The sequence below is a fragment of the Salarias fasciatus genome, chromosome 19 (genome assembly GCF_902148845.1).
Source record: "Salarias fasciatus chromosome 19, fSalaFa1.1, whole genome shotgun sequence".
NCBI lineage: Eukaryota > Metazoa > Chordata > Actinopteri > Blenniiformes > Blenniidae > Salarias > Salarias fasciatus.
In genome coordinates this window covers 18,648,662-18,675,394 of record NC_043763.1, presented here as the reverse complement: position 1 = coordinate 18,675,394, position 26,733 = coordinate 18,648,662, and the positions used below count along the sequence as shown (strand labels likewise).

Here is a 26,733-nt window from a genome sequence, read left to right as displayed (position 1 = left end):
TAATTTCCTCTTTGTTTATGGTGTTCCATTAAAAAAATGCTAAACACAAGTTTTTGGTATTGTGATGTTGCAGTAATGGAAATATACAGTATGTCAGTATAAATAAAGCAAGGTCTTCACATCTGGATAGAATACTAGCTTTAAAGCAGAAGAAAACCTTTAAGTGGAAACTGGGGTGTTTCTTCCAGTATCTTGGGTTCGTGCTATTATAGTTAGTAATTTGGACTCCTTCCATGTCATGCAACAAAAGTTAAGATTATTTTTCACAAATTTCCAGTATTTCACCGAAATCTCAAGCCTTATTCATGTCTGCATCATCTGTAAGAATTTTAATTCAGTAACTAAAGGAAACAATGTACAAAAAAAACAAGCATCCTTCTCCACGTTCATAAAAAACTTGGTCATGTTCTGGGTTCTGGGTTTGTTTGATAGCTCTGGCTGCAACTTTTCAACCTATAATTATTTTTTCACTCTATGATGAGAATATATGCTGCTATGCAGAATGATCTTTGACTTAAAATACAAAATAAAAATGCAAATTAAATTATGTTTCCGTGTATGCTAAGTTTGAGTGTGTCTTCCTTTAAATAGTGCAGTAATATTGTGGCAGTGTTACTGCATTAAGGGATTAAAAATCAAAAGATAAGAATTGCCTGTGATTTACAAAGATACAAGTCTCTGAGTGTATCAAATTAAAACAACGTCTTATATGTTATTAATTAATTTATGGATGAGTCTTTTCAATGTGTATTTGACCTAAAATAACAAAGTACTTTTTCTTTGTTTTTCTTTTTTGTTTTAAGACGAGCTGCTAAATACAATGACGTTCCTCTCTCGGATTGTTGTCCCACTCATAAGTGGATAGAAAACTTTGCAAGTGTTTTTCATGCAAGACGAACACTAATGGCAGAACGACAACATGGTGAAGTCTCACTAAAGCTAAGTGAACAGGAACGCTTTCAGAGCAACATGTCAGGAGGAGGTCTGCTTGATGAAGATAGAAATGGTCTGAACTGTGATTGAACCACATTAATAAAAACTCAATAGCCAACTCAGTTACCCTCTTTATGAAGGCACTGTTCGGAAAATGAATGTGAAATGATCTGACAGAAGGATTTCAGCAGAAAAATGTAATTAATAAAAATCAAAAAACAAACAAAAAACCAATATGCTGGTTTTTGGAGACCAGAAAAGGAATTGAAGTTGGTTTTGTAAGACATATGATTAACTTCTCTGTGGTTTTGTCACATATCAGATTCAGAGAGAAGCCAGGCTCTGTATTTTAATGATTTGCGTTAAAGAATGATGTTCTTTGTCCACATGAGGTGTGGACAGCCGTCTCAGACGCTGTCATGACGAAGCCCAGACTGAACAAAAGGGACACTGTGCAATCTGTCAGAGGAAGTCCACAACCTGCATAAACAAAAGGCCTCCTGCACACAACATGCTCCTGCAAACAGATTGGCTTTTTGGTGAATGTGAGTGATTCAAGGTAATTTAATAAGTGAAAGTTCAAGAGAAGTTCAGACGGGTGCAGCTCAGAAGATCGGGGTGTATCTTCACTCCTGTGCATTTTACTCTTTAGACATGTTTGCAGCAATTCCCTTGAACATTTTCATGTTCAGTTAACTGCAAATGTAGCGACTCATTCAACTGAAATGTATTTATTAAGCAATTCATTTTTGTAATATAGTTTTAATGAAGTATTAGAATTGAAGAATTTTTTCAATGTTCTGCGTAAGCTTCTGTAACTAATTAAAAAGCTTGTTTCTTTTTTTTGAAGGGGTAGAATTAAATCTTATTTGCATTTTCAATGTAATATATCAGGTGAAGATATTTTCAGCTGTTTAGCAATGGATTTTTACAGTTGTAAAGAAGTAAATGTGATTTACTACAGTAGTATTGTGACTTGTTTTCAGAGCGGGATGGTTATTATGATTTATCTACCAACACTGAAACCTTCACAGTAGCTCTAAATTCATTTTTTTACAGTCAATTGAAACAAATACTGAAATTATAACTTCTGGTTTATGAGAGAAATATTTGAAATTGTTTATATACAAATATATTTGTTGAAAACTTTAACATTTTGATGGAAGCTGACTGGAAGCAAACAAAACCCTCCAGTTTTTATTAACGCTGTATCTTCTATATTTTAAATGAAAATGTTGTTTCAACTCCCCCGTGACCTTTGTTATAATTAAAATGTCTGCAGACACTGGTATGCAGGTGTCATCAGCACCTTTAGGTTGTATCCTTATTAGTTAAAATGTCATGTGTGTTTTTTCTCTCTCTCGCTCTCTAATCCCTGGTGAGCATCCTTTCTTTGTCACCACCTGCAGAAGTTCACCATCTGACTTTCCATCAGAAACCGGTCTGCGATAGAACAGTGCACAGTTATTCACTAAAGGTCAGTAAAACAGACCACGTGAAGGTGATTTGCAAGTCTGCTCAGATTCGACTCGTCCACCACCTGAAGAATGAACTGATATTGTTCATCTTCAGTGTTTCAGGACGTGAATCCACTAAAACATGAGGATTTGGGCCTTTGGACCCCATTTCAGATGAGAGGGACAGAAGGCGTCTGAAATTTACCAATGTGTTTTTCATTTTATTTTGCATTGCTGCTTTGTATCTTGGAATTGTACGAAAGTTCCTTGATAAAACTCATCTTGAAGTGTACATAAATATCAGGTAAAGCTAATTGTTTTTTTTATGCTCCTCACATGTGCAACAATTTCTTTAACACCTGAGGACTACTGACAAACTCACTTTTATCAAAATTTGGACTTACAGCACTATTATTTGCTTAGGCCTTTCAATAAACAATATATTTTCCGTATTTTATTACCAATAAATTTATGAGCTTTTAATTCATTTACCATCCTATTTTGTCTTTTTAATTGCTTTGTTTTTAATGTTTTAAAATAATGAGTCTCAATGGTGCCAGAGAGATTATTCTTATTCTAATCATTTTTTTTTTAAATAAAAATAAATAAATACATTAAAAAAAAAAACTTTGTCTGACACAGCAAGGTGTTATGGAAAGCTTCCTTGTGCAGCTACAGTTCTGAACACCAGGAGGCGGTAATTTACCCTGAGGATGACGTAATCACGCCTCACGCTCTGCTGACCAATCAGAGCGTAGCCGGAAGCAGCAGGAGGACAGTCAGACACAGAGGAGCAGGCTGTCAATGGGGAGGATAAACTTCACCTTTTAACCTGTTTTTATAAGGTAAATGATACTTTTACGAGCTGGACTCCCTCCTGTCTCCATCAGTAAACCTGCTACGTGTTGGAAAGTTGACGTCAGCCTCTAGTTGGTCGTTTTAACGAGTCTAAAGCCCACGTTTGTGCTAATGATGCTCACATGTCTGAAGATATGATGCTGCATTCAGAATTGATACTGTAAATCTGAGCGCCGTCAGATAGGCTCTAAAGGTTGTTTGCAAGGATTTGAAATGGTATATTGAGCCCGTTTTAACCTTTTACCTCGATGGCATGCATCACCTTTGGACCCTGTTGATAAGCTACAGTTACAGTACCGCCTCATTCATGTCAATATGAAGTATGGATGAAAATATCATTTCTGGAAGGGGTGATGGGGTTCTCTCCAAGTGAAATCAACACATTCCGTTTTCTTTGCCACAAATACATTATCAGTGTCCCCAAAAATGCAAGTGTTTTAGCTGTCACAATATGTTGAAAGTGCCAGATGAGATGTCATCACCTGTGTAGGATAGATATGATCATTTTGAAATTACTGACTTTGGTAACTTGGTAACTTTTTTTCAAGGCAGAACTTTTTTGTTTTCCAGATTCTGAACCCCAATATCTCAGAACTCAGAAGATATAATCTGAAAGTGCTGTGTACTTGTTATTTAGAATATTGATATGATTCATATGAAATAGAAACTCAGTATCTTCAAAATTATAGTGAAATCTAGTGAACTGACTTGGACAACACATATATAACAAGTGCGGTTGGTTGACAGCTGTGTGTCTCAAATTCTGGACATAATTTTCACAAAAAATGTTGAATCTGAAGTCTCTGTTCTTGTTTTCTCTCGATTTGTCGACAGCCAAGAGATGGACAGCACGGTGACAGACAGGAGGGACGAGCCGCACACAGACTTCATTTACTGCTGTGGAGCCGCCACAGAGGTCCTTAAATTTGGCTCCTGTCACTTACAGTCAGGACACAAGGTGCTCTTTCTCATCATTCCAGGTGAGATGATAAAATGTTCTGTGATGGGAGATCCACGTAGCTCACTTTCTCGCTTTACCGGGCGAGAGGCAGGAAGGTCTTCCATCTACAACAGAAAAACAGAAAACCACACACAACCCCTGCAGGTATAGATTCACAACACCAATTGGCATTTTATATAAACTTTTTGTGTCCTGTTCTTTCATTTTGTTATTAACTCAGTTAATTCACCATAAGACCAAAGAAAACCAAAGGTTTTAAACAACAGAAAAACAACTTATTATGCAAAAGCATAAAGATAGTCGATCACAAAAGAGGTGTGGTGGATGATACGAATTCAATCATTCAGTAGGAAATACCTTCATAAATGTCGCCAATATGAATGAAAACAATCCAGAATAGTCATTCTCCTCAATCAAATTATTTATTTTCACATAGCTAGAAGTCCAGACCCCTTAGTTTTTGTAACAGACCACAAATTAAATAATAGTTACAAACATCAAGTTTGTTTTCAGCCAGTTAAAATAAAGTAGAACCTATTAACTCAGGTGGCATTACGGTATACAACCTTTTTACATCCACCTCAACATTTTAAACTGATGAGAAATATGCTGTTCTTTCTGCCATATTGCATCCAGGTAACCCAGGTGTCGTCGGTTTTTACAGAACCTTCATGCAGACGATTCACAGCATGTTTGGATACAGTCACCCAGTGTGGGCTGTAAGCCACGCTGGCCACTGTGTGCCCCCAGTCTCCATGGACATGGTCGAAGGTGTGGATCCTCACTGTTCCGCTTATTGACACAATGGAAGAATGACAGATTTTAATCGGCTGAACCCCCTTTTATTTTTCCTCCCTCCGTTTCAAACACAGACGCCTCCTCAGCAGCTGAGAACGACGTGTTTGGTCTGAACGGGCAGATCGAGCACAAGCTGGCATTCATCAGGAAACACGTGCCCATAGAAACCAGCCTGGTTTTGGTGGGACACTCCATCGGTTGTTACATTATTCTGGAGATAATGAAGAGAAACCCTGAACTCAAGGTGAACTTACTTTTTCATATGCACCTTTTAAGGGGTGCATAATACAAAAAGTAAAGAAATATGTGTTTGGTGCATGATTTTGTAAATATATTAAATCATTTTCAGTTCATGTCATGGGACCCAGGTTCTTCTTTTTATTTATTTAGTTTCCTTATTAAATCTGACTTTACAGAAACAGGAGAGCCTCGACTTCTGTCATGTTCCTCTCAAATAACATAAAAATCCCTTTTTATACATTCAGGGAGTTTCCCTAATCGTCAAGCGAATATTTCCCTGCTTTGTTTTCTGTCGTCGCTTGAAGTCTGTCAGACTGAATGTTGTTCTATTCTCTTTCTGTTTTCGGTTAAAGGTCCTGAAGGCTGTCATGCTGTTTCCTACAATCGAGCGCATGGCTCAGACGCCTCAGGGGAAGGTGATGACCCCCGTGTTGTGTCGCATGCGCTACGTGGCCTACCTGCCCCTGTTCCTGCTCTCGCTGCTGCCCGAGAGCCTCAAGACCAGTTTGATCAAACTGGTGTTTGGCGGCATTCGCTCCCTGGACCATTTTGTCCTCCAGCCCACTGTGGGGCTGCTCAGTGGAGACAGCGCAGGTGAGTCGTGTGTTGTTTTTCACCTCTATGGCTCTCGTATTACTTACAATGGGTCATCACTTAACTACAAATGCATTTTTTTTTTAAACTTGAAGTGGAAGAACTGGAAAAAATCCTGAAGTGTTTGGGGAGAACATGCAAACTCATCACAAAGAATCTTAGTCTGTATTCAGACTGATGCCCTTCTTGATGTTAGGCCAGAGTACTTAATTCATGCACCCCTCACACACAGCTTTCTATTTCCTATATTCTAGTTTCTTTCAGTTTACCATTGATAGTAAAACTTGATAGATACACAAGTTACCAAACATGATCACTTACTCACTTTTTCACAGTTTCAACAGTCCTCAAAGCCTGTCACTTTAGTCAGTTTCACCCATTCACACCTGCAATCAAGATCCAGGTTGCGTTCAGTGTCTAGCTCAAGGACACTTCGACATATGTGCAGGAGGATGATGGGGGATCAAACCTGCTACTGTGCTATTGGAAAACAACCCACTGAGCTACTACTGCTCTGTGATCAAGGGTTAAGTAGAAGAATTCAGTTACAGCAGCTGTCCAGCACGAGTTCAGTTGTGAAAACTGTCAGTTTGAACACCGATTGAACTCAGCTGGAGGGAAGAACTGCAGGCTGTGTAGCTGAGCCTTTTGACTTGTGAGAAATGAGTATTGACATTGTCCTGGAGATGAGAATGAAATGAGAAGTCATCTAAAGGATGGAACCATTTGTTAGGAATAAGGAAGAGAACGCTTGTGTTTTAGTGCCTATTTGCAGCACAAAAAACAAATATGGAACTCAAGCAATTACTGATATAGAATTTAAGAAACTCTCATATTTGTGTCTTATTTCATTTTGGAAACAAAAGTCATTAAACCAGAGGTCTGTTGTTGGTTTTTTTCCCCAACTTCCAGCCAATGCCATGTATATGGGCGCTCAGGAAATGAGGGAAGTTCTGGAACGGGATAACACCACCATCAAGAACAATCTGAACAAGGCAAGAAAAAAAGGAAAACTGGATACTCACACATTTTGTTCACTAGTGTGTGTTGAATCTAAAACCAAGCAGTAAACTTTGTGTTTGTGTTTGCAGCTCATATTTTACTATGGAGCCCCGGATCACTGGTGCCCTGTGCAGTTTTTCCATGACATCAAGCGAGACTTCCCTCACGGAGACTTCAGACTGTGTGAGAACGGATTCCGGCACGCCTTTGTTCTGGACGCAGGGCGGGAAGTCGCCCGAATGGTGGTGGAGTGGATCCGAGGAGACCTGAGGACATGAGCTTGTTCTTGACTTCCTGCGTCTGTCGCAGCAGACACACGACGGCCAAACTCACAGGGACCACCGAGTGTGTTCAGAACAAATGGTTTAGCTTCAGAGAAACACAAAGACTAATTTATATACCTCATTTGTATCAATGACATGCATTAGATTTTAGAGTCAGCTCAAATCTAAATGCAGTTGCCCTTGTTACCGGGGACTGTTGAGCTAAACTTTTGATTACAGAGGAAATAAAAAAAACTCAGCAGAAGCTTTTTTTAGGCAGCATCAGCCTCCAAACTGAGGAGGGTAACTGGAAAGCACTTTGCTTATGTTTGTATGAAACATATAAAACTCTTTCTCTCACACAATGAGATAAGAATCAGAATCACTGGACCTGATGGCAGAGGCTCCCAAAGCTGAACAAACTGGAGGGGCTCATTGCTTTGCCTGATCAGAGGTTGTCAAAAAATGATTTGCATGTCAAAGAAAAATATTTTAAGACACTCTAGAATCTCAAATCAACCAGTCTTCCTTTTTTGACTGCCCCTGTTTAGAGATAATTGTTCTAAGACCAAAATACTAGCCAACGTTTTGTTACCAATAACACTTTCTGGTAGTGGATCATCAGAATAAATCAATGAAAATCCACATTTCAAGCAATCAGTATTATACTTCCTGTATTGAGATATTTTAGTGATTTTTTTTCTCTATAGATACTAAAAATTGATGCATTGTTCTTTAACATAACTGAAGGATATGTTAGCCAAGCAGATAACTCTTTTTTTTTTCTGTGGCCACTTCAGGAAGCGCACCACACAACTCATAAACCATTTATTCCTGTGTTCTTGGGTAACATCTTTATCAGTCATGTCTTCGCCGGTGGATTATTGTGCCACTAAAAAACCAGAGCTGCCTCTTGTTGAATACAGTGAAGGAAATAAAAGCACATGTACCTCACATGGAAATTCTTGGTGTTTTTGGCCTGTTGGGACATTTGATTCTCTTTGAAACAGGATGAACACATGATGATGGTTACTTACCTTAAGGATAATGGACTTTTCCAGTTATTTTCTGAAAAGTTGTAAATATAATGTTCTTGGTAGAACCATGTGGACCCTTGGTCTCAGACAATATTTTTTCAAGTTTCATTCAGTATTTATTTATGAGTCATTCTCAGTCTGTTGATAGAAATCATTTACAAGACTAATTAAAAAAGCATAAATATTGTTTTTATTTAGCATTTCCAGAACAAAGGTGCAATGGTGATGGGAAAATTACAAATATAAATAATATTCTGTTAATGATAAACCTTTTTTGACATCTCACTTCAACTTTTCTGCTACAGCCATACAACTTGACATTTTTTTTCGCAATATTTCATCTATACATTTTGTGCATTTTCACATTATTCCTAATCAAAAATTAAAATTATTGTTACCATTGTTGACATACTTTTCTTTTCTCTGATGAAGTTATAAATATGTGGAATTTTCCCTGAAATTGTAATTGAGTAAAACAATATGAGCAGAATGAGTGAAAAGCATCCCCATGGCTGGTGCTACCAGCATCCACAGCTCTCCACCACCATGTCCTCGTACTGCTTGTAGACCACGTTGCCCCCCGAGTCGATGTAGAGGATGCTGATGGGGCTGAGCTTGGAGGGGACGCAGCAGCTGGGCGGGCTGATGTCGGGGTCGATGGAGTTCATGAGGGTCTGGATGACGGCGTGGTTGGTGGGCTCCAGGTGAGCCCTCAAGGGGAAGTCGCACACTCCCTCGCAGTGGTGCGCCTCGTAGTCCAGGGGGGCGATGATCCAGTCGTCCCAGCCCAGGTCTTTGAAGCTCACGTGGAGGGGCTTCCGCCCGCAGCGGGTCCTCCTGCGGCCGGATCTCTTTCCGGCTGCCGCTCTTCTCCCCGACGCGCCGAACGACCGCTTGGACACGGCTCTGCGTCCGTGGCCCCGCTTCTTCTTTTCACGTGTTGGGGCAGGTTTCTGAGGTACCTGGAGCCTTTTCTCCATAATCTCAGTGAACAGGTTCCCGCTGGTGTCTGTATGAAGGAAGGTCACCAGCAGAGCTTTCTCCGGCGGCGGCCGAGCGTGCCTGCCAAGCCCCAGCAGCAGCGGGTCGGCCACCTCGTTGGTGAGCTCAGATATGGCCTGGAGGTGGAAGCAGGCCTGTGGCGGATCAGTGGGGTTCCTCAGACGGGCCTTCATGCTGAACCAGACATCGAACACCTCCCACCTGGGAAGGCCGCCGTCCAGGACCTCCACGGTTCTGGAGTCCAGCAGCTGTCTCTCGGACGCGCCCTCCGGGGAGCAGGAGTACAGGCGGATGTTGTAAAGGTTTCCTCCGGTCGTGAGGGCGGTCAGGAGGTCGGTCGGAGGCTTTCTGAGGATTCTCAGCTCGGCCTCCACCAGCTGCTCCACCCTCACCAGGCTGGACAAGTCAAAGATGTACCGCTGACCGCTCTCCCAAGATGGGAGGTCTGCAAATGAGAGGGAGAAAGGATAAAACCACTTGATTCATTCTGGAAAATCTCAACCATCCTTCTGATTTAAAGCTGCTTTATCGGGCCGTGAAGTTTGGTTCTTTCCCACCGACCACTGCGCTCAGGATATGCTACATCAGGCCAGGGTGTGAAAATCATCTCTGGTTTCAAACAGTCATAACTTCTAATCCAATTAGGCGAATGAGGAAAATTAAGCACAGACTTCAACATTGTTGCAAACAATTCTATTCTATTTTCTTGAAAGCCAAAAATGTCACCTTTAAGCATAAACACACACATTTCTACATAGTATGGACTTTGAGGTGTCACTGATTCAAAAATGACTTGTAATGGGACTGAAAATGTAAACAGATGAAGGGATCTGGACACATTTCAGCAATGAAAATTTACAACATGATTTGCTAAATTCTAAGAAAATTATTCTAAAAGGATTTCTTCATATTTTATTTTCTGTACAGAAAATATATTTTCCAAACTATGTAGTGACACTTTCATTTTCATAAAATACCCCACAAGGGATTAATTGAATATCCAAAAAGTAACTACAAATTTAAAAAAAAAACTTATGCACAGTAGTAATAAATACACATTTCATTTGAACAAATTCATTTATGAATTCATAAATTTCATGTCACCGTTGCTATTTCTATTGATAATTTCTATTAAACCATTTGTGAAGTTTGTTTTTGGTTGTTTAAATGAAGATTTTATAATTTCATGTGACACGATCTTTTTAATTCCAGTGTTGACATAATAATCAGAGAAGTAATGTCACTTTGCTGTTTTTGCATGTTAGTTTAGTTGTTTATGGTTCCCGTTCTGAAAGGCGTTAAAGGTGATTACTGAAGAAACAGTTCATAAATTCCAACCTGAAGTGAATTCTTTAAACAACATTTAAACGGTCCTCTGACCTTTTCCTTGGTCCACGAAGCTCGTCACCGTGTTGGCAAACCCCGCACGGCCTGCAGCGTGCGTGTCCGCGGGCTGCAGCGTGGACAGCGTCCGGTACAGGAACATCATGTAGTCGTGGAGAAACACGGTGCCGTTCAGCGCGCGGTCTGTCCTCCTCTCGCCGGTGCGCGCGGCGGCTCCGCTCCACTGCGCCCTGACGCAGAGCGCGACGCAGAGCAGAGAGGCCGCGGTCCGAGCCGTCCGACGCACAGACATCGCGGCAGGTGCGAAGCCACAAGCGGGACTGCGAGACCTGAGGATCCCAGTCTGATAAACTGGCTGACATGATCATCTTCATCATCCTCATCATCACGCTCTTCATCTCTCTTCTTCACCTGTGGAAAGGTGCACGAGCGCACAGCGCCCTCCCTGCGTCCGTCACAACCAAACATGAAGGCAGAGTTTGGATGAAATTTGTCAGAGGTGCTGATTTTTTCTTCCTTAAATAAATTGAGCAGCCAGCATGAAAATCACGGGGAACATCTTTGATACCTTCTTGGCTGATCACAGAAGTCACGACGACTTTTACGCACAAGAGAATCAAGTAATTCAGGGTAGAAATAACATTTCTGGTGCGACCCGAAGGTGCATTGTTGTCCATGAGTGTGAATGAGTCAGCTTGCAAGAAGCAAAAAAAAAAAAAAAAAATTAATCGGGCTCCCACCCCATCCGTGCACACCGAAAAAATGTTTTTTTTGGGGGGGACATTTGATATGTAATAGAGCTGGGCAACGATTAAATTTCTTAATCGCAAGTAATTGCACCCCAATCCTGGAGTTAATCGCGATTAAAATGGTTCATTTGAAGTCTGCCAAGGCCATTCAAAATGTGTGTGTTACATAAATAAGAAGTAAGTCCTCAGAGTTTCTGTTTGTTCAATTAGACATGATTAATCAGCAGGCACACCGGAAACCAACAGGTAATTTGACACAGTTCTCTGTTCATGTGTCATCAACCAAGTCACAACCAAGTCATAAACAGATGAAAAATGGAATTTTCTTATGAGCGCACACTTCCTCAAACTTCATCATATCTCCGACTCTCAGACTGAGAAGATGGAATAACGTCTTCATCAAAAAAGATACAACATATTCTTGTTGATTAACTGACATATCTATAACTAGTCAGCAGTGACACCTGCTGGAATTTAACATGTAAAACCAGAAATCCTCAAGAAAAATGCCATTTAACAAGTATTAACAAGATCAAAAGTATATTTATGCAATTTGAAGAAACAACATTTTTCTGTTATGGCCATATTTTTTTATGACAGCAGCTGAAATTCTGATGCCAGTTGGTGGCGAACCAAAACCATCAAATCTACTCAGCCAGAGTTGTGTTTTGTTGTAATTTATGTCTCATTTGCCCATTTGTAAAATATCTAATATATGTGCCATAACTATAACTACCATTTACAGTATACTTTAATTTTTATTGGTTTTTTTTTTTAATTACTGCATTTGGAAGTTTTTTACATACACATGCCATAACTGTAACTACCTTTCACTGTATGCTTGAATTTTTATTGCCATTTTTTTTAATTACTGCATTTGGAAGTTTTACATTTCTCCTGTATCCTGTTGCAGCTGTAAAGTTGAAATTTCCCTCTAGTAAAACACTGTTTTATCTTACCTTATCTTACTACTGGTGTGTGTGTGTGTGTGTGTGTGTGTGTGTGTGTGTGTGTGTGTGTGTGTGTTCTCGTATTTCTATCCTTGTTGGGGCCAAATGTCCCCACAAGGATAGCAAAACGTGAAACGACGTGCCTTGTGGGGACCTTTTTCCGGTCCTAAGTAGGAGAAACAGTGTTTTCTTGACCATGTTGTTGTTACTGAAAAAAGTAAAAGTGCAAAAACATTTCTTTAGGGTTAGGCTTTATTGTGGTGTGGGTTAGGGTTAGGGTAAGGGTCAGGGTTAGGGGCTAGACATGGAAGGTCCCCACAAGGATAGAAATACGAGACTGTGTGTGTGTGTGTGTGTGTGTGTGCATGGAAGTATGGATTCTTCTCAATTCATTGAATTTTATTAATGATCTGAACATTTTCTCTTAAGGTTGCAGTTGCAAATTGGATTTAGAATCTGCATTTTGATATTGTATCATAATCCGGCTTGAAGGACCAAAAATTGTAATGGCGGTTATTAAAATTAAATCAAGGACTGTATGTTAACTAAACCCAAAATACGGTGCTGTGTACAGCCACCGGCGTACCGCTATGTACTTGAAATGTAAAGAGGACACTCCACTAAATAACTTGGGGAGGGAGACAGGATGGCAATCATGAAGACAGATATTTATATAAAAAATGATCAGAATCAAACAATGCAATACCACAATAAAATGTCTTATTCCTAACTAACTAAACAAATCAAATTCCCTTTCTAATTAAATGATACCATTGCGGCCGGGTGGAGCTCGTTAATTGGATGAAGGTCCTGGAAGCTGACGAAGATCCTGGAAGCTGACAACGAAGGTCCTGGAAGCTGAGGACGATTACGATGACGATAGTTGCGGCACTGCAGACAGCCCGTCAGTGGGCCGAAACGAAGCAGAGGGGCGAAGTGCTGATGTCCCGAACGATGATAATCCACTGGCAGTGACAAGGTCCGAACGAACTCCGATTGTTACTCACCACCTTGGTATTTGTGGACGATCAGCCGACGATGCGAGCTAATGCTAATTAGCCGGTAGCATCCCTCATATACGCACACCAAGCGCGCTGACGCCGCCACGTAGAGTTGCCAACCGTTCCTTGAAAAACGGAATCGTTCCGTATTTGGATGTAAAAGTGTGCGTTCCGTATTGAGCTGAAAAGGAACGCACTTTGTTCCGTATTTTTGTGAGAGTCAAAACGTGAGAAATGGAACTTGCGCTTTTTTTTTGAAAACTTACGGTAAATTGTTCACCGGCTCTCTGACGTTCTGTGACCAATGAGCTGACAGAGATGGCTCGACAACACAGAATCACTCTGATCTCATTGGTCAAAAAAAGACCGTTCCTCGGAGGCTACGGCAGCTCATTGGCCAGTAGTCAGTTTGGTCACAGAGCGCATGGGAAGAAGGAAATCAAAACATTAAAGCAGCAGCATGGCTTCCAGAGACACGTAAGTTTGTGCCGTTTCCATATCGGATATATCATGTTTAGTTCATTGATGTGTGTCTGCTGCTGCAGACTGTGGAGTGTTTTCAGTTTAGAAACGGAACCTTGTTGGTTTTTTTGTTCAGAAGTTTTTTCAGTTTTGATTTTGCACTTTTTTAGTTGAAAATAAAAAAAGAACATGTTAAAATCCAGAAGAGACAGCAGCTGTTTGATGTTATTTTGCACATTTAACAATAAAAATAGAATAGAATAGAATAGAATAGAATAGAAGACTTTATCAATCTCACAGTGGAGAAATTTACAGGTGTATCGGCTCATAGAACCCACAGCAGGATGCAAAAGTAATGAATGGTGCAATAATTAACAAATGATAGTGCAAATCATACTAGGATTGATAATAGAAGCAAAAGACAATAAAGATTTAACTGTATGTACAACCTGAATCTTAAAAATATAACAGGATATATATATTATATACAATATATACAATACAATATGCAATATATGATGCAATATATAATTATACAGTATGATATATAATATGTACAATATGTTTTAGCGGAGTGAATGGATACAGCAGAGTGAATGGATGATAAAGTGTCGCTGAATTTCTTAAGGGGGGGGGTGCAGGATACTGTAATGTCCAGGATTATTGCACATATTCTACACAGTAGAATTGTACAGTCTGACAGCGGTGGGGATGAGAGACCTGTGGTAGCTCCTTCCTGCTCTGAGGGTCTCAGTCTCCTCTGAAGGAGCTGCTGAGCTCCTCTACCGTCCGGTGCAGTGGCTGAGAGCTGCTGTCCATCATGATGATGATACTTGAATGATAACTGTCTCACTGTAGGCCTCAAATACAAACTGATCAAGCTGATCATGAGTTATTGTAATCTTGCTACTGTAGGTGTAATACAGTAGCCTAATGTGTTTTTATAGTCTGTAGTAGGTATAACTGTGGCAAAATGCTGTTATATATGTGTTTTTCACCCCCCAAAAACCCAGTTTTTTTCAGCTGCCCGCGAGAGGCGTTCCTTATTTCAATCTCTGGGAGTTGGCAACCCTACCGCCACGAGATCTCTTCTTGGAAAGTCCACACTATACAGCTCCAGCTCCAGCTCCAGCTTCATTAGATTCCACACCAGCGGCCAACAAAACGAAAAAAGTAGTACCCGCTCCCGTGCTCTGAGTTACATCCGCACATGTAGGACGAGAGAACTTCCCCCACAATGCCCCAGAACGCACATAAAAAAGATACACTGGAAGCATTCAATTACAATACACAAGTAGGACATATGAACTTTCAGGTATTTCACATTCAAAGAACATAAGAAACAAATAAACAGAAACACGTGATAACATTTCACCATGAAAGGCAGAGAAGACTCACATAAACTATTAACTAAATTATTTCAAACATCATAAACTAACATGAGCCTTCACTACAGTCACCAAAGCACACCCTGAGTCTGTCCTCACAGAAGGGCCACCAGATCCTGCCGTGCCCAAGCTGGAAAATACTCCATCTGAAAAATACTCAGTGGAATATACTCACGATTATCCTGGGCTGTAAAGGATTACCACCCAGGCTGAAGCACATCTGTCAAACTGGCCATCTGGAGAGTGCTTTTGTTCTGTTGCTTCTGGAACTGCAGTCAAGCCAGCCGACACTTCAGCAGATTCCTCAGACCCAGTGGTCGATACCATTTGTTACAAGGGAACATGGTTGAACAGGTATGACACAGACTCGCCGTGGTGAATTCTACGAATAACCTCTGCAAGGATCACGGAGATGACAATTACTTGAAATTTGGGGCAATGCGTCATTTTCTCCTCCTGAGGAATTGTATTGGTGACCACCACTGCCTCAAAACAGGCATTGTTGATGCGCTGAATGGCAGGGCCTGAGAATATGCTATGGGTCAAGATGGCATACACCTTGGTGGCACCAGCAGATATTAATTTGTCAGCAGCATGACAGATTGTGCCACACGTATCGGCCATGTCGTCCACGAGAATGGCGACCCGGTCTGTCATATCTCCAATGAGAGCCATGCGGTCCACCTCGTTAGCCTTTTTTCTCTGCTTGTGAATCAGGATGAAGTCCACATTCAGTCTGTCCGCTATCGAGGTGACCCTCTTTGCTCCTCCGGCATCTGGAGAGACGATGATACAGTTTTTCCATTCAGGGATGTTTTCTTTGATCCATATCAGTACAGCTGGCTCTGCATACAGGTTATCGACCGGGATATCAAAGAATCCCTGTGTAGGAGCCATTTATCATTTCGTTAGTTAACCACCAGGGGGAGCAGTAAGGGGAAGTACAAAGGGAGCACACAGGTGATCAGGGGCAGGTGTGGATAGAGGGACAGGTAACAGTCTTTCACCGTGTCCAAGCGGCGTGTGGAGGGTGTCCGTGCTGTATGGATCATGGAACTACTGTCACATGGAAAATAAATGGGTCACAGCACCCAAACGCGGAGAGAGTGTGGACCCTTTGATTGAAGCGCCGTGCGGGCACGCGTCAAAACGATTCTCCCTCTACACCCTCAAGAACTCAAAGTGTAGCAGCCCTATAGGGAAAGGGCTCTATACCCTGTATCTGTGGTGCGTGCAAGTCCATAGTGATGATGTGGTCGGCGCAGGACACAGACAACATGTCGGCCACCAATCTGGCAGAGATGGGAGCTCGGCTCTTGTCCTTCTTGTCTTGCCGGGCATAGCGAAAGCAGGGGGATGACAGCAGAGACCCCGGAGGCCGAGGCAGTCTTGTAAGCGTTGATCATGAGCCGCAGCTTCATCAAATTGTCATTGACCTCCCCACAGCCACTCTGCACGATGTAGACATCTTTTCCTCGGACACTCTCTCCGATCTTCACGCATGTCTCTTTCTTTGCTGCATTTTTTCGTCACAACCTTTCCCAGCTCCAGACCCAGGCGGTCTGCTATTTTCTGAGAAAAGTCTGGATGTGAGCTCCCGCTAAATATTTTGACATTAGGTATTTTGCTGCAGTCCAGAGCTTCGTTCAGTCGAGCGGGTTGCACTGGGGAGCGTGAGGTGAGGCGAGGGGGCGACGAGAGGCCACAGTCTAATTCATTCTCTTCATTTTGTGACTGGAGCCTCTTTTGCAAGTCCTGAATCCTCTCCTCTTTGTGTCTCAGTTGTTGATCTTTCTCATGGAGGTCAGAGTTCAGCTGCTTCTGTTTAGACTCCAGAGCTCTGATCTGGCTTTCAAAGCTGATGAACCGATGACAGAACGTCAAGATCCATTTCCTGTGTGTTGCTCATGTTGGGGTTAGAATTCTGATCCTCCAGCACTTCCTGAAGACTGGTGGAAGTATTTGTGGTTGGTTCCTGTGTAGAGGTTGACTGATAAAGGATATTTAAAGGCCGATGCCGATACCGATTTAAAAAAAAACAAACAAAAAATCAGCCGATGGCTGATATCTAAGGCCGATTTTGGAAGTCGTTGGCTGGGTAAAATGATCCCATATAGGGTTTTGTTTGTGCAGGGGAGAGATGTTTGAAGAACGGGGTGGGATGCGAGGGGGTTAGGGGGAGAGGTGGGGGAGAGGGGATGGTGAGTTCCCAGACTTTAATGTATTCATGTGAACAAGAGGGGGTGGTAGAACCTAAGTATTGGGAAAGGGGTATTACAGAGTTCAACAGAACAGTTCCCATCTGCCTCTGGGGTTATTGAAGGCCTGTGTCTGCCTGTACAGAATCAGTCCATATTGGCTATGACATTATTGTATTCTCAAATAATCACCATATTAAGGTTCAACAAAAACTGACCATTTTAACTACTTAAAAGTGGGCAGCCAATTTATTTGAGTTATCAACATAAAAATCTTGCATTTATTAAGTAAGCAGTACTTAAAATGGTCTTTGACTGATGACAAAAAATGAATTGACCCAAAGTAATATAGATTTTTAAGTTGAGTTATCAACATAAAAATCTTGCATTTATTAAGTAAGCGGTACTTAAAACGATCTTTGACTGATGACAAAAAATGAATTCACTCAAAGCAATATAGTTTGGTGGTTCAATGTAATTTGTAATGAGGTTGCCATAACTTAAAAAGACTAATGCAAACTGTTGCGCTGATTTTTTTTGTTGAGTCTAGACATTTGTTTTTAGAATGTACGATTTACCTCTTCAGGACCTTTTGGCACTGATATAAAACCACACAAAAACACGAATGAAGCAACTGTTGAAGAAAGATAGAATGATGACAGCAAAGGTGTCTTTATTAATGTATAATAAAATATATGTCCTTGTTACAAATGATTTTATAATAAAATAAGGAAGCTCGCTTAAAAAAATATTTGAATCAAAAATGTGTATTATTATTATTGCTTGACTTTCACTTTTGGGTAAAAAGATTTTTGATCGCTGTTCATTTATAATTGACAGAAATAATCAAAATCTGAAAGACTGAAGTTATGGACCCTCAATGTGCCCACATACAAACAATAATAATCCATCTGAAGACCCAAGAAAACACATCACTGTCTCTTCAAACCAAACTGATAACATGAGCTGCAACAAAAGAATGAAAGGAAATTTCTTACATGACTGCTGAACATTTTCAACTGGAAACAAAGAAAAAAAAGTTGAAATCTGAATTTTATCTGGTTGTAAATTCTCAAAATGACCACTAGAGGTCAGCAAAGACTATCAATATGCACATTTCATTCTGCTCTAGTATACCTCAGAAAAGACTCAAACAAAACTAACAGAATTATAAGTAGCCTATGGATTGTCGTTTATATGGTTTTAAGTTATTATTCCTACAAATTTTATCACACCATAATCTGAAGACATCTGCTGCTGATGCTGGTTCAGGTGTTTCAACAAATATCATATACGTCAAATCACTGTTGCAATAAATGTGTAGCCCTTATCATTGCATACAGTTTAAAAAGATAATCAGATCACACTCTTGTGTTTCACTCATATTTAACTCCAATCTAATCTGCTCAGATTAACTTGAGTGCACACCACTCTGAGATGTGCCACAGAATCACACTTCACTGTTTTTTTCAACAGCCTTTTCAAACACTCTCTGAGCGTCTTCAGCAACCAGGTCGAGCAAAAAATTCAGAATTCTGTAAGTGGAAACACCAGAGAGGATCATTGATACTGGAATCCCAATAAAAAGGAAGAATCTGGATACTTCCTCTGCAGCTATTAATGCTCCTTCCAGTGCAAGTTGGCTCAACAGCTTCTTGATGAGCTCTGGGGTGATTGTTGTTCCTCCCAGTTTTGAAGTCATGACAGAAACAAGCTCAGAGTATGGTACATCTGAGGAGTCAGAAAGCCTCCTCAGTGACGCCTTATCAAGCCCGAACCCGTTCACGTATTGCGTGACAACGCCCACCACCAAGACCAGATCAACAGCAGAGGAAAGTCCAGGGACCGGTACAGCTGCCACACCAGAAGAAAACAAAGCGTGATACTTGATTTGAGCTTGGTAAGCTTCCTTCTTCTTCTTGATGATCTCCTTGCTGATATTGGGTAGAGCGTAGAGAAAAGCGTTCCTCTTGTGTGCAGGAAGCTCTCTCTCCAATGTCTCCTCCAGCAAATGGAAATCAAACAGGTGGAGCTCAAAGCTGGACACCAGGAAGACCTGTGGAGCCTCAATGCCTTGATCACGAAGACCTGCGTCAAACAGAAAATCATCTTGTTGGAAAGATTTGAACAGCAACAACAGTGAGACTCTAACCCAGTGGTTCCCAAACTTTTTCTGTTGGTCCCTCTTTGCTCAAAAAGAAAATGTTTGCCCTTTGCAGGTGGAGACATTGGTATTAAAACTACTGACTGGCACAAAGTGACAAAACTACTGTTTTAATGTGTAACTCTGCTGAAATGTTAATATATATTTAAAATACATAGTTTGTGGTTGATTTAAAAACATAATATTAAGAGGCTGTTAAAAATCAGATGTTTTTATCATGTTTGAAAAATTGTCAAATTCATATTAAATTGTGTTTGTAAAAGGGAAAGTTTTATTTCATCATGTAAAACAAAAAGGAGAAAGTGTGATTTTATTTTAAAGTAAAATTGATTAAAAACCAGGTTGTTTTGGTCCTGTGAGCTGACGTGGAGATGAGGTGCTACGCACACAGGAAGAGAGGGGAGACGCACGCTCGAGGAAAGTGGATGAAAACAACTCATTTCTTTGGAGTGTTTGGACCATTAAGTTTTGGGTTCCAACGTTCTCAAGCCACGATTTAGGCCTCCAACTTTTTTTTCTTTTTCTTTTTTATAAAGGGAGTGCCAGCTTTATTTTGATCGTTTATGGCTGTGAAACTGAGAAACTGATTGCGTGAAATATTTTATTTGGTGAAGAAAAACATTGGTTATTGGACTGTTGTTCACATTTGTGTTAACTTTCTCACTGAAAGGGTACTGATATTTTCTTTATTCTGTTTTTTGTTTCCCATTACTTTATTCAATTAAAGTGTGAATTTGTTAGTTTGATAAAAAGATTGCTGTTGTGCTTTGAAGAAAAAGTGTCATTTACTCAAATAATTACAAGAAACTTAATTGTTTTGGCCCCGGTTTTAAGTTAAAGGTGTTTTAGTGACATAATTACTTCATCCAGAGTATGACACAAATATACAAGAGTATAACTGAAATGAGCCAAGGGCCCATTCTCAACAAGGAGGAAGGGTTAGAACACATAAACTGTGTTTAGTTCAGTTTAGTTGGTTTTCAGTCCTAGTGCAGTGCTGCTGTGTTGATGTTTAAAGCACAACTAAACTGTGGACTGGATGAAGTAAACCTCTCCAGGAATGACCTGAAGAGGTGAACTTGAAGCCCCTAAATTTGACCTCTGCTGTGAGCTGAATTCAGCGTGAACATTGTTATCTGCCACAAGTTTGAGCTGAGAAAGCTCCTGTGTTCTGTTGAGATAACTTTTTTGAAAACACTGAACAACTGATGTGTTGCTGTGTTCAGTAAATGCCTCAAAGAAAAGGGTCTCAGGATGGAGTCAGTCTGCACAGAAAGAAAAAGTGGGGGTTGGGAGTGAATGTTATCATGTTACTGTTAAGCTTTCTTTCCTTCTTCTGCTACATTTATCAGTGCCTGTTACAGCTGCAGCACCAGATGTTTAATGGGTGGAGGGGCTCCTTTGAGAAGCTTCTCAACGTGCTGCAGCAGTTAAGGGGAGTGTCTAGTTTTGTTGTTGATATCATCTCTCTGGCATTTCCCCTTTCAGCCTCATGAGTGACTGCACATGCCCAGGACAGCAGGTCAAATAGAGTCAGTGAAAGCTTTCACAACTCCACAATGTACGCTGTATGTCTGTGCTTCGACAGTAAAGTTTTAATATGTCTGGTTATTTTATTGAATTCATAGTCTGTAACTCGTGTTAGATTTCAGATGAATTCATTCCTTTAGGGAATTAAGGTGTGCCTCAATTTAAAGTTGGAATGTTGCTTCTCTGGTTCAATCCTCATCTGTTTGATTTAGTCACATTAAGTATAGAAGCTGCAAAACATCTTCTTTGCTCTTTGATGTGTTTCACAAGTAGACAAAACTTCTCTGTTTTAAATTAAATGGCAGTTCAAAACAACAAGGAAAAAAAAAATCCTCTGAGTGTTGAACATGATAAATACTTTCAGTGAATTATAAAGTGTACTTACCTTTAATGCAGTTTTCTCTGATGTCGTCGAGAGTCTTCTGTCTGTTGAAATTTCTCTTTCGTTTTTCCTCGTTGCTTATATCACTGTCGATCTTTGAACGAAGAAAGTAGAACTTTTTCCCCATCCTCTTGATGTCCAGAGCGAGTTTCACATCGTTTTCTTTGAAGCGACAGGCTGCGATGATGATGAAGAAGTCAAACCTCTCAAATCCAACCTTCTCCAAGTACTCATCAGCTGGGAAGTTGGGGGTTCCAACACCAGGGAGATCCCATAGCCTGACACTGGGATGGTTCGGATGAGGATACGATTCGACCACTGCTGTGGTTTCAACAACTCCAGTCGGGGCGGCTCCTTCATCGCTGTCGTTTATGCCTCTGAAAGCATTAATGAAGGTGGATTTTCCAGAGCCAGATTCTCCAGTGATGGCGATGTTCAGTGGAGTGTTCTTCTGCTTCTCCAAATACTCCTTTATCTTTGCAAGTCCTTTATCAGGACTTTTCTCCATTTCTTCTTGAATTTCTGTGACTTCATCACTTGTAATGACATCCCACTGATCTTCCATGTCCATCTTGGGAACTGAGAAAAATAGGAATAGCCATCATTTTCTTGTCATACATAGATTTCAAGGTACAAACAAGCCTTGAAATACAATACAATTTGAGACAACGCAATATACTTTATTGTCCCACTCAGTAAATTTGTCTTGGGTTCAGTCACTGTGCCATAAATGCTGACAGTCACAGTGACAACGAACAAATATCTCTCCACTACACTTACATAACAGCATTGCAGATGTCCCATCACATGACACAGAACACATACATACACCACATGGTAAAATTAGTTAAACCACTATAAAAAATTGTTGCCAAATCTCTGGCCTCAAGCAGCATTGTTTAAGAATTTGATGGAGGTTGGAACAAATGAATTGTTAAAACTTTTGCGTTTGCAGTTGGGGATTCGATATCGTCTGCCCGAGGGTTGGAGTTTGTTTTTTGAGTAAAGGAGAGGTGATGGTTCAGTCACTCTCCTCTGGGCTTGCCTCACAACATTTTGTTCATAAATCGACTTGGTGGTCGATTGGTAGGATTGGTAGTCAGTTTTTCCCATCACCTTCATGGCCGTGTGCACTGAATGAGCCAATCTGGTTTTCACCTTTCAGTATGGTGGCCATCCCATGTCAGACCAAGCTCTCTAGTACCGCTCTCTAGTACTGTAAGAATTTGATGCTTTCGTCCAAACAATGCAGCCTGAGTCTGCACAAAAAGTACAATCTTTGCTGTAAACGGGAACACACACGCTCCACATGGACGTTCCAACTGGAGGAGCTGTGTTAGTGAACTCCAGGATACTTACATGAACTGACCTGCTCAATGGGTGAGTCAAGCATAACAGCAGGACTTTAGTTCCACTGATCTTGGGTCTGAGAATATCTCTTTAGTTTTTTTTTTTTTTTTTTTTTTTTTTTTTACTTTAAAGATGATATGATGGACATCACACCATTCAACAACGTGTTTTATTTCACAAAAAAAGGCTGACATGTTTGGATCTTTGTGCAGTCGGATGAGAATGGTGGAATCATCAGAAAGTTCAAAACCAATGTTCCCGGGGAGACTGTTTGTGCATTCATTTGCGTAAAAAGGACGGGGATCTGACACACTCTGCAAGGCACCTGTGCTAATGTGAAAATGCAAAGATGCCTGTTCTTTCAAAACGGCCTGTGAGCTGGCTCCGCCTCCCATCCCTCTCAGGAGAAAGACCAGGTGGAACTAATCACCTGGAGGAGACACCTGTGTTTTAGCCTTCTTGCACATGAAACTCACCCAAACTGTGAATAAAATAGAAAAGATGTTCCTCTGTGTGACCATCCTGTGCAAAAACTCTTCACAACTGGATTTACAGCTGGTAAGCGCTGCGATTTCTCGGTGTTTCTGTAAACATGTCGGTCAGCTTGCACGGAGAAATGTCTGTTGCATTCAGGAGCGCCTGGGACATTCCGGCTTCAAACGCAAACTTTAAGTTTAATGTATGTTTGTTTTTTTCTCTCCATGGAAGCACGAAGTTTGCATTGATTATTGAATTTATGCAAGAATGAATAATTATTTAAAATGCTGATGAACGTTAAGTCATACATTTACTGAAAAGACCATGTGCTGTTTTTCAAAAGCATTTGATTTAAAGCTGCATTTTTTTTAACTCTGTTTAAACAGCATTAAATAAGTTAAATATTTAAAATCTACCTTTGTTAAGAATACTTGGTTCTTTATTGCCAAATCATAAGTAATTTTATTTTGAATGCAACTTTTATGAAAGTTTTAAAATACACTACTTGTTGTAGGAGTCATTTGGGTTGTGTTTTGTGTTTTCCTTGTAAAAGTTTTTCACCTAAAGAATCCTGGTGTTATCTAAGGAACCCAAGAACCCTGATAAAGAACCTAAATGCTGAAGAAACCTGGCACAACCTCCTGAAGAAACTTGGTAAAATCTGCTAGAGAACCTAAGGAAGCCTAAAGAAAGGTAAAAGAAAACCAAAGAAACTGAAAGAAACTTTAAAATTCAAAGACTTGCTAAATGAAGTAAAGAAACAAAAAGAAATCCTGGAGAACTAAAGACACCCAAAGAAATGGAGAACAACAAAGCCAAAGAATATTATAGAATTCTAAAGAAACTTAAAAGGCTCAAGAAATCTAAACTGAACTGCTACTGAAACCTGATGTGATGACAATATAAGATTGAAAGAAAACTTGGACTGGTTCTTTGAGTGAAATCCTGTGGAACACCTCGCCCGGAATGGCACGAAAATTCAGAAGCCAGTCATATGAAATAAGTAGTACCGGTATTTTGATTCTGCAGGTAGGATTTGGGTTATTGAGGGTTAATGAGACTACTCCATATAATAAATCACCCCAAATCCATCTGAATCCTACCAGCCTTCAGTCCTGCTTCTGGCCTACAACTGATGTCAGCTGACATGAATACAGTCCTTTACAGGAAACACACACACACACACACACACACAAATTCAGGAAACTCACACAATTACAGGACACACAGCTGCAGACAGAAATGATCACAGGGAACATGCATGTGTACACGCACACACACACACACACACACACACACGTAGCAATAAAGAAACTAGGATTATTGTATATTACCATTTCTTTGACTATATGTGCTTTTAGATTATTTTTCTTTTGTATTGCAGATTTATTTTCTGCCATTTGACATTGTGTTGTATGGAGTCTGGTGGACGGTGGCCACATTTCACTGCCATACCAGGATCTTCATGTTACAAGTCGAAAAACTTGATTTCACACATTCACCTTTAAGTTCAACCTCATAGGTGTTTCTTAGAGAAATCTGGTAGGTAAGTTCAAAATGAGACTGAATGTTACTCATTCAGAATTCCTCCACAGACCGACAGACAGAGAAGCTGGAGCAGAAACACTGTCCTGGCTGTTTCTGCAGTTCGATGGAGACCCAGAGGACAGTCTGTCAGTCAGTTGTGGGATTTCAAAAGAAAATAGTTGGTGAACAGTTTGAAAAGTGGTCAGTAGCCCATGTTCAAGTTCTCAAGGCGCTGAGGGCAGATGGGTAGAACAAGTGGTGCCAAGAAGCTCTGGGCAGAAATCCACAGAAGAATATAGCACTACTCACAAGAAACAAAAGAAAAGAAACCTACTCTTCCCTTTGTGTAAATCATCTAGGGCTCGCAAAAAGCAGTATTTGTTTTTATGTTCTAAGCTTTACAGTAATATCTGATGAAAATGGTATATTTTCTGCAAATTTCAAAGAAAACTGATAATCAAAGCAATTATGAAATCTCTTGGAATTCTTGTCTGGACAGTTCAGGAATGTTGCTGACGTAACTTGTGGTGCACTCCTTTAACTTCTGAATTTGAGAATCTGAAGATTGCGAAAGTTTTTGGACTGGACAGATAGTCTGAAATGTCCTTTTCTAAGTATGTATTATGATCCCAGTTGGATTTGGGTTGTTGAGGGTTAATGAGTTGCTTCATTCTTCTGTCCTGCTTCTGTTTTAAGGTTGTGGTGGGACACACACACATGCACGCACGCACGCACGCACGCACGCACGTACACACACACACACACACACACACACACACACACACACACACACACACACACACCTTTCAATTCAACTTCTTTAGCATGGTTTCTTCTATTTCTCAGATAAATCTGTTACACAAAATTCAAAATGAGACTGAATTTTACTCACTTGGGTTTCCTCCACAGACCAGAAGCTGGAGCAGAAACAATGTCTGTCTGTTTCTACAGTGAGACAGAGACCCGGAGGACAGTCTGTTTGAGAATGATTGGGGCAAAAAGGAGCTGATCTTTATATGAGTCCGTGAGGAGGAGGAGGCGGCTTTCCAGGAAACCAAACTGTTGAACAGAAACAGAAAGTGAAAGAATCCTCTCTGTCTGTGTGATATTAATAAACGTGTCCAGATGGATCATATGAACATTTTTTAAATATGTGCATCAAGTGGGCTGCAGTTACATGCTGCCTGTTGTTTGCTCTTGTTTTCATTTACTCTCTTTACTCTCTTTAATTTTTTTTTTCATCTTTTGTTTTCTTTCCTATTGTGTTGGTAAGTTTTACTCTGCTCTGTCTAAAATTAGCTTTTTTTTGGGACTTGACAGTAAATGGGTCCCTTTTTTAATGTTCCTATGATTGGCTGACTTGTTCAAAGGCAGACTAATCACAAATCACAGTTATAATGTGAAAACTAATTTAAAAAGATTACATTTTTTTTACAACACATGTTTTAAAAAAAAAATACATTTGGATAAAACAGTTTACACTGTCCAAATAGAAATATGTCCACCTGCAACTCTGCGTCTGTTACTGTGGAAATGAAACGAAAGGGATCTGATCTTTATATTAGTGGAGCGCATCACTGCACATATAGCCAGAATTGTTCTGTTAAGGCAACATTTCTAGATAGTGGCCGTGAAATTTAAGATGTCCACCTCAAAAATGTTTTTTTCTTAATAATTCCCCATACGTTGATTTTATGTCCCATAAATGTATTAAAGTTGAATATAAACTTGGGTCTTGCAGATATTTTGGTACCAAGTACATGTCTGTATCGATTACGGTTCTTGAGATACTGCATATAGATTCTTGTACAGATTCATGAGAGAGAGAATTTTGCAGCACTGTTAATATATTATGCTTGCACTTAAACTTACCTGGTGTTGTGTTTTACTTTCCTCCGCCCTCCAGTAGTCAAACCCAGAATCTTTTGACTAGGCTGCTTAACATACTCACCTCAGTGGTGATAACGTAACCGAAATATCCGTTACAACAGACTCAGGAGAGAGAGAAATTTGCAGCACTGTTATGTGAATATGGTTATATGAAAACATTATTTCATGACCTGTTA

The 26,733-nt window shown here is 40.3% G+C and overlaps 4 protein-coding genes across 5 annotated transcripts; 1 reads left to right on the top strand and 3 right to left on the bottom strand.

The window, feature by feature from the left end:
• Window positions 1–3,160: 3,160 nt before the first annotated feature.
• On the top strand, window positions 3,161–8,036 carry ldah (lipid droplet associated hydrolase). Of its 2 annotated transcripts, XM_030117021.1 has the most exons (7): window positions 3,161–3,235; window positions 4,083–4,228; window positions 4,846–4,980; window positions 5,082–5,251; window positions 5,601–5,841; window positions 6,754–6,836; window positions 6,933–8,035. In XM_030117021.1, exons 2-7 carry the CDS (start codon window positions 4,090–4,092, stop codon window positions 7,119–7,121), a joined length of 957 nt encoding a protein of 318 aa, XP_029972881.1. In that variant the 5' UTR covers window positions 3,161–3,235; window positions 4,083–4,089; the 3' UTR covers window positions 7,122–8,035. The 2 variants fall into 2 exon arrangements, with proteins under 2 accessions (XP_029972881.1, XP_029972882.1); XM_030117022.1 differs by lacking the exon at window positions 3,161–3,235 and having other exon boundaries at window positions 4,143–4,228; window positions 4,874–4,980; window positions 6,933–8,036.
• Window positions 8,037–8,661: 625 nt separating this feature from the next.
• gdf7 (growth differentiation factor 7) lies at window positions 8,662–10,781 on the bottom strand. Its single transcript, XM_030117515.1, has 2 exons — window positions 10,526–10,781; window positions 8,662–9,590 (listed from the first exon to the last, which is right to left on the bottom strand). Exons 1-2 carry the CDS (start codon window positions 10,779–10,781, stop codon window positions 8,662–8,664), a joined length of 1,185 nt encoding a protein of 394 aa, XP_029973375.1.
• A 4,588-nt stretch (window positions 10,782–15,369) lies between these two features.
• Window positions 15,370–16,358, bottom strand: LOC115406655 (ribose-phosphate pyrophosphokinase 2-like). Its single transcript, XM_030116811.1, has 2 exons — window positions 16,255–16,358; window positions 15,370–15,920 (listed from the first exon to the last, which is right to left on the bottom strand). The coding sequence occupies exons 1-2, from the start codon at window positions 16,316–16,318 to the stop codon at window positions 15,370–15,372; spliced, it is 615 nt and encodes a 204-aa protein (XP_029972671.1). The 5' UTR covers window positions 16,319–16,358.
• Window positions 16,359–17,893: 1,535 nt separating this feature from the next.
• On the bottom strand, window positions 17,894–25,678 carry LOC115406534 (interferon-inducible GTPase 5-like). The gene is made up of 3 exons (XM_030116639.1): window positions 25,560–25,678; window positions 21,317–21,892; window positions 17,894–19,325 (listed from the first exon to the last, which is right to left on the bottom strand). The coding sequence occupies exons 2-3, from the start codon at window positions 21,882–21,884 to the stop codon at window positions 18,688–18,690; spliced, it is 1,206 nt and encodes a 401-aa protein (XP_029972499.1). The 5' UTR covers window positions 21,885–21,892; window positions 25,560–25,678; the 3' UTR covers window positions 17,894–18,687.
• Window positions 25,679–26,733: the final 1,055 nt, after the last annotated feature.

Coding starts and splice junctions, on each gene's coding strand:
- ldah (XM_030117021.1), top strand. CDS start 4,090: ATGGACAGCACGGTGACAGACAGGAGGGACGAGCCGCACACAGACTTC. Junction 4,229..4,845: donor GCTCTTTCTCATCATTCCAG/GTGAGATGATAA, acceptor TATTGCATCCAG/GTAACCCAGGTGTCGTCGGT. Junction 5,252..5,600: donor AGAGAAACCCTGAACTCAAG/GTGAACTTACTT, acceptor TTTCGGTTAAAG/GTCCTGAAGGCTGTCATGCT.
- gdf7 (XM_030117515.1), bottom strand. CDS start 10,781: ATGTCTGTGCGTCGGACGGCTCGGACCGCGGCCTCTCTGCTCTGCGTC. Junction 9,591..10,525: donor CTTCGTGGACCAAGGAAAAG/GTCAGAGGACCG, acceptor TCTCATTTGCAG/ACCTCCCATCTTGGGAGAGC.
- LOC115406655 (XM_030116811.1), bottom strand. CDS start 16,318: ATGTTGTCTGTGTCCTGCGCCGACCACATCATCACTATGGACTTGCAC. Junction 15,921..16,254: donor GCACGCACCACAGATACAGG/GTATAGAGCCCT, acceptor CTCCTACACAGG/GATTCTTTGATATCCCGGTC.
- LOC115406534 (XM_030116639.1), bottom strand. CDS start 21,884: ATGGACATGGAAGATCAGTGGGATGTCATTACAAGTGATGAAGTCACA. Junction 19,326..21,316: donor CAGAGAAAACTGCATTAAAG/GTAAGTACACTT, acceptor TGTTTGACGCAG/GTCTTCGTGATCAAGGCATT.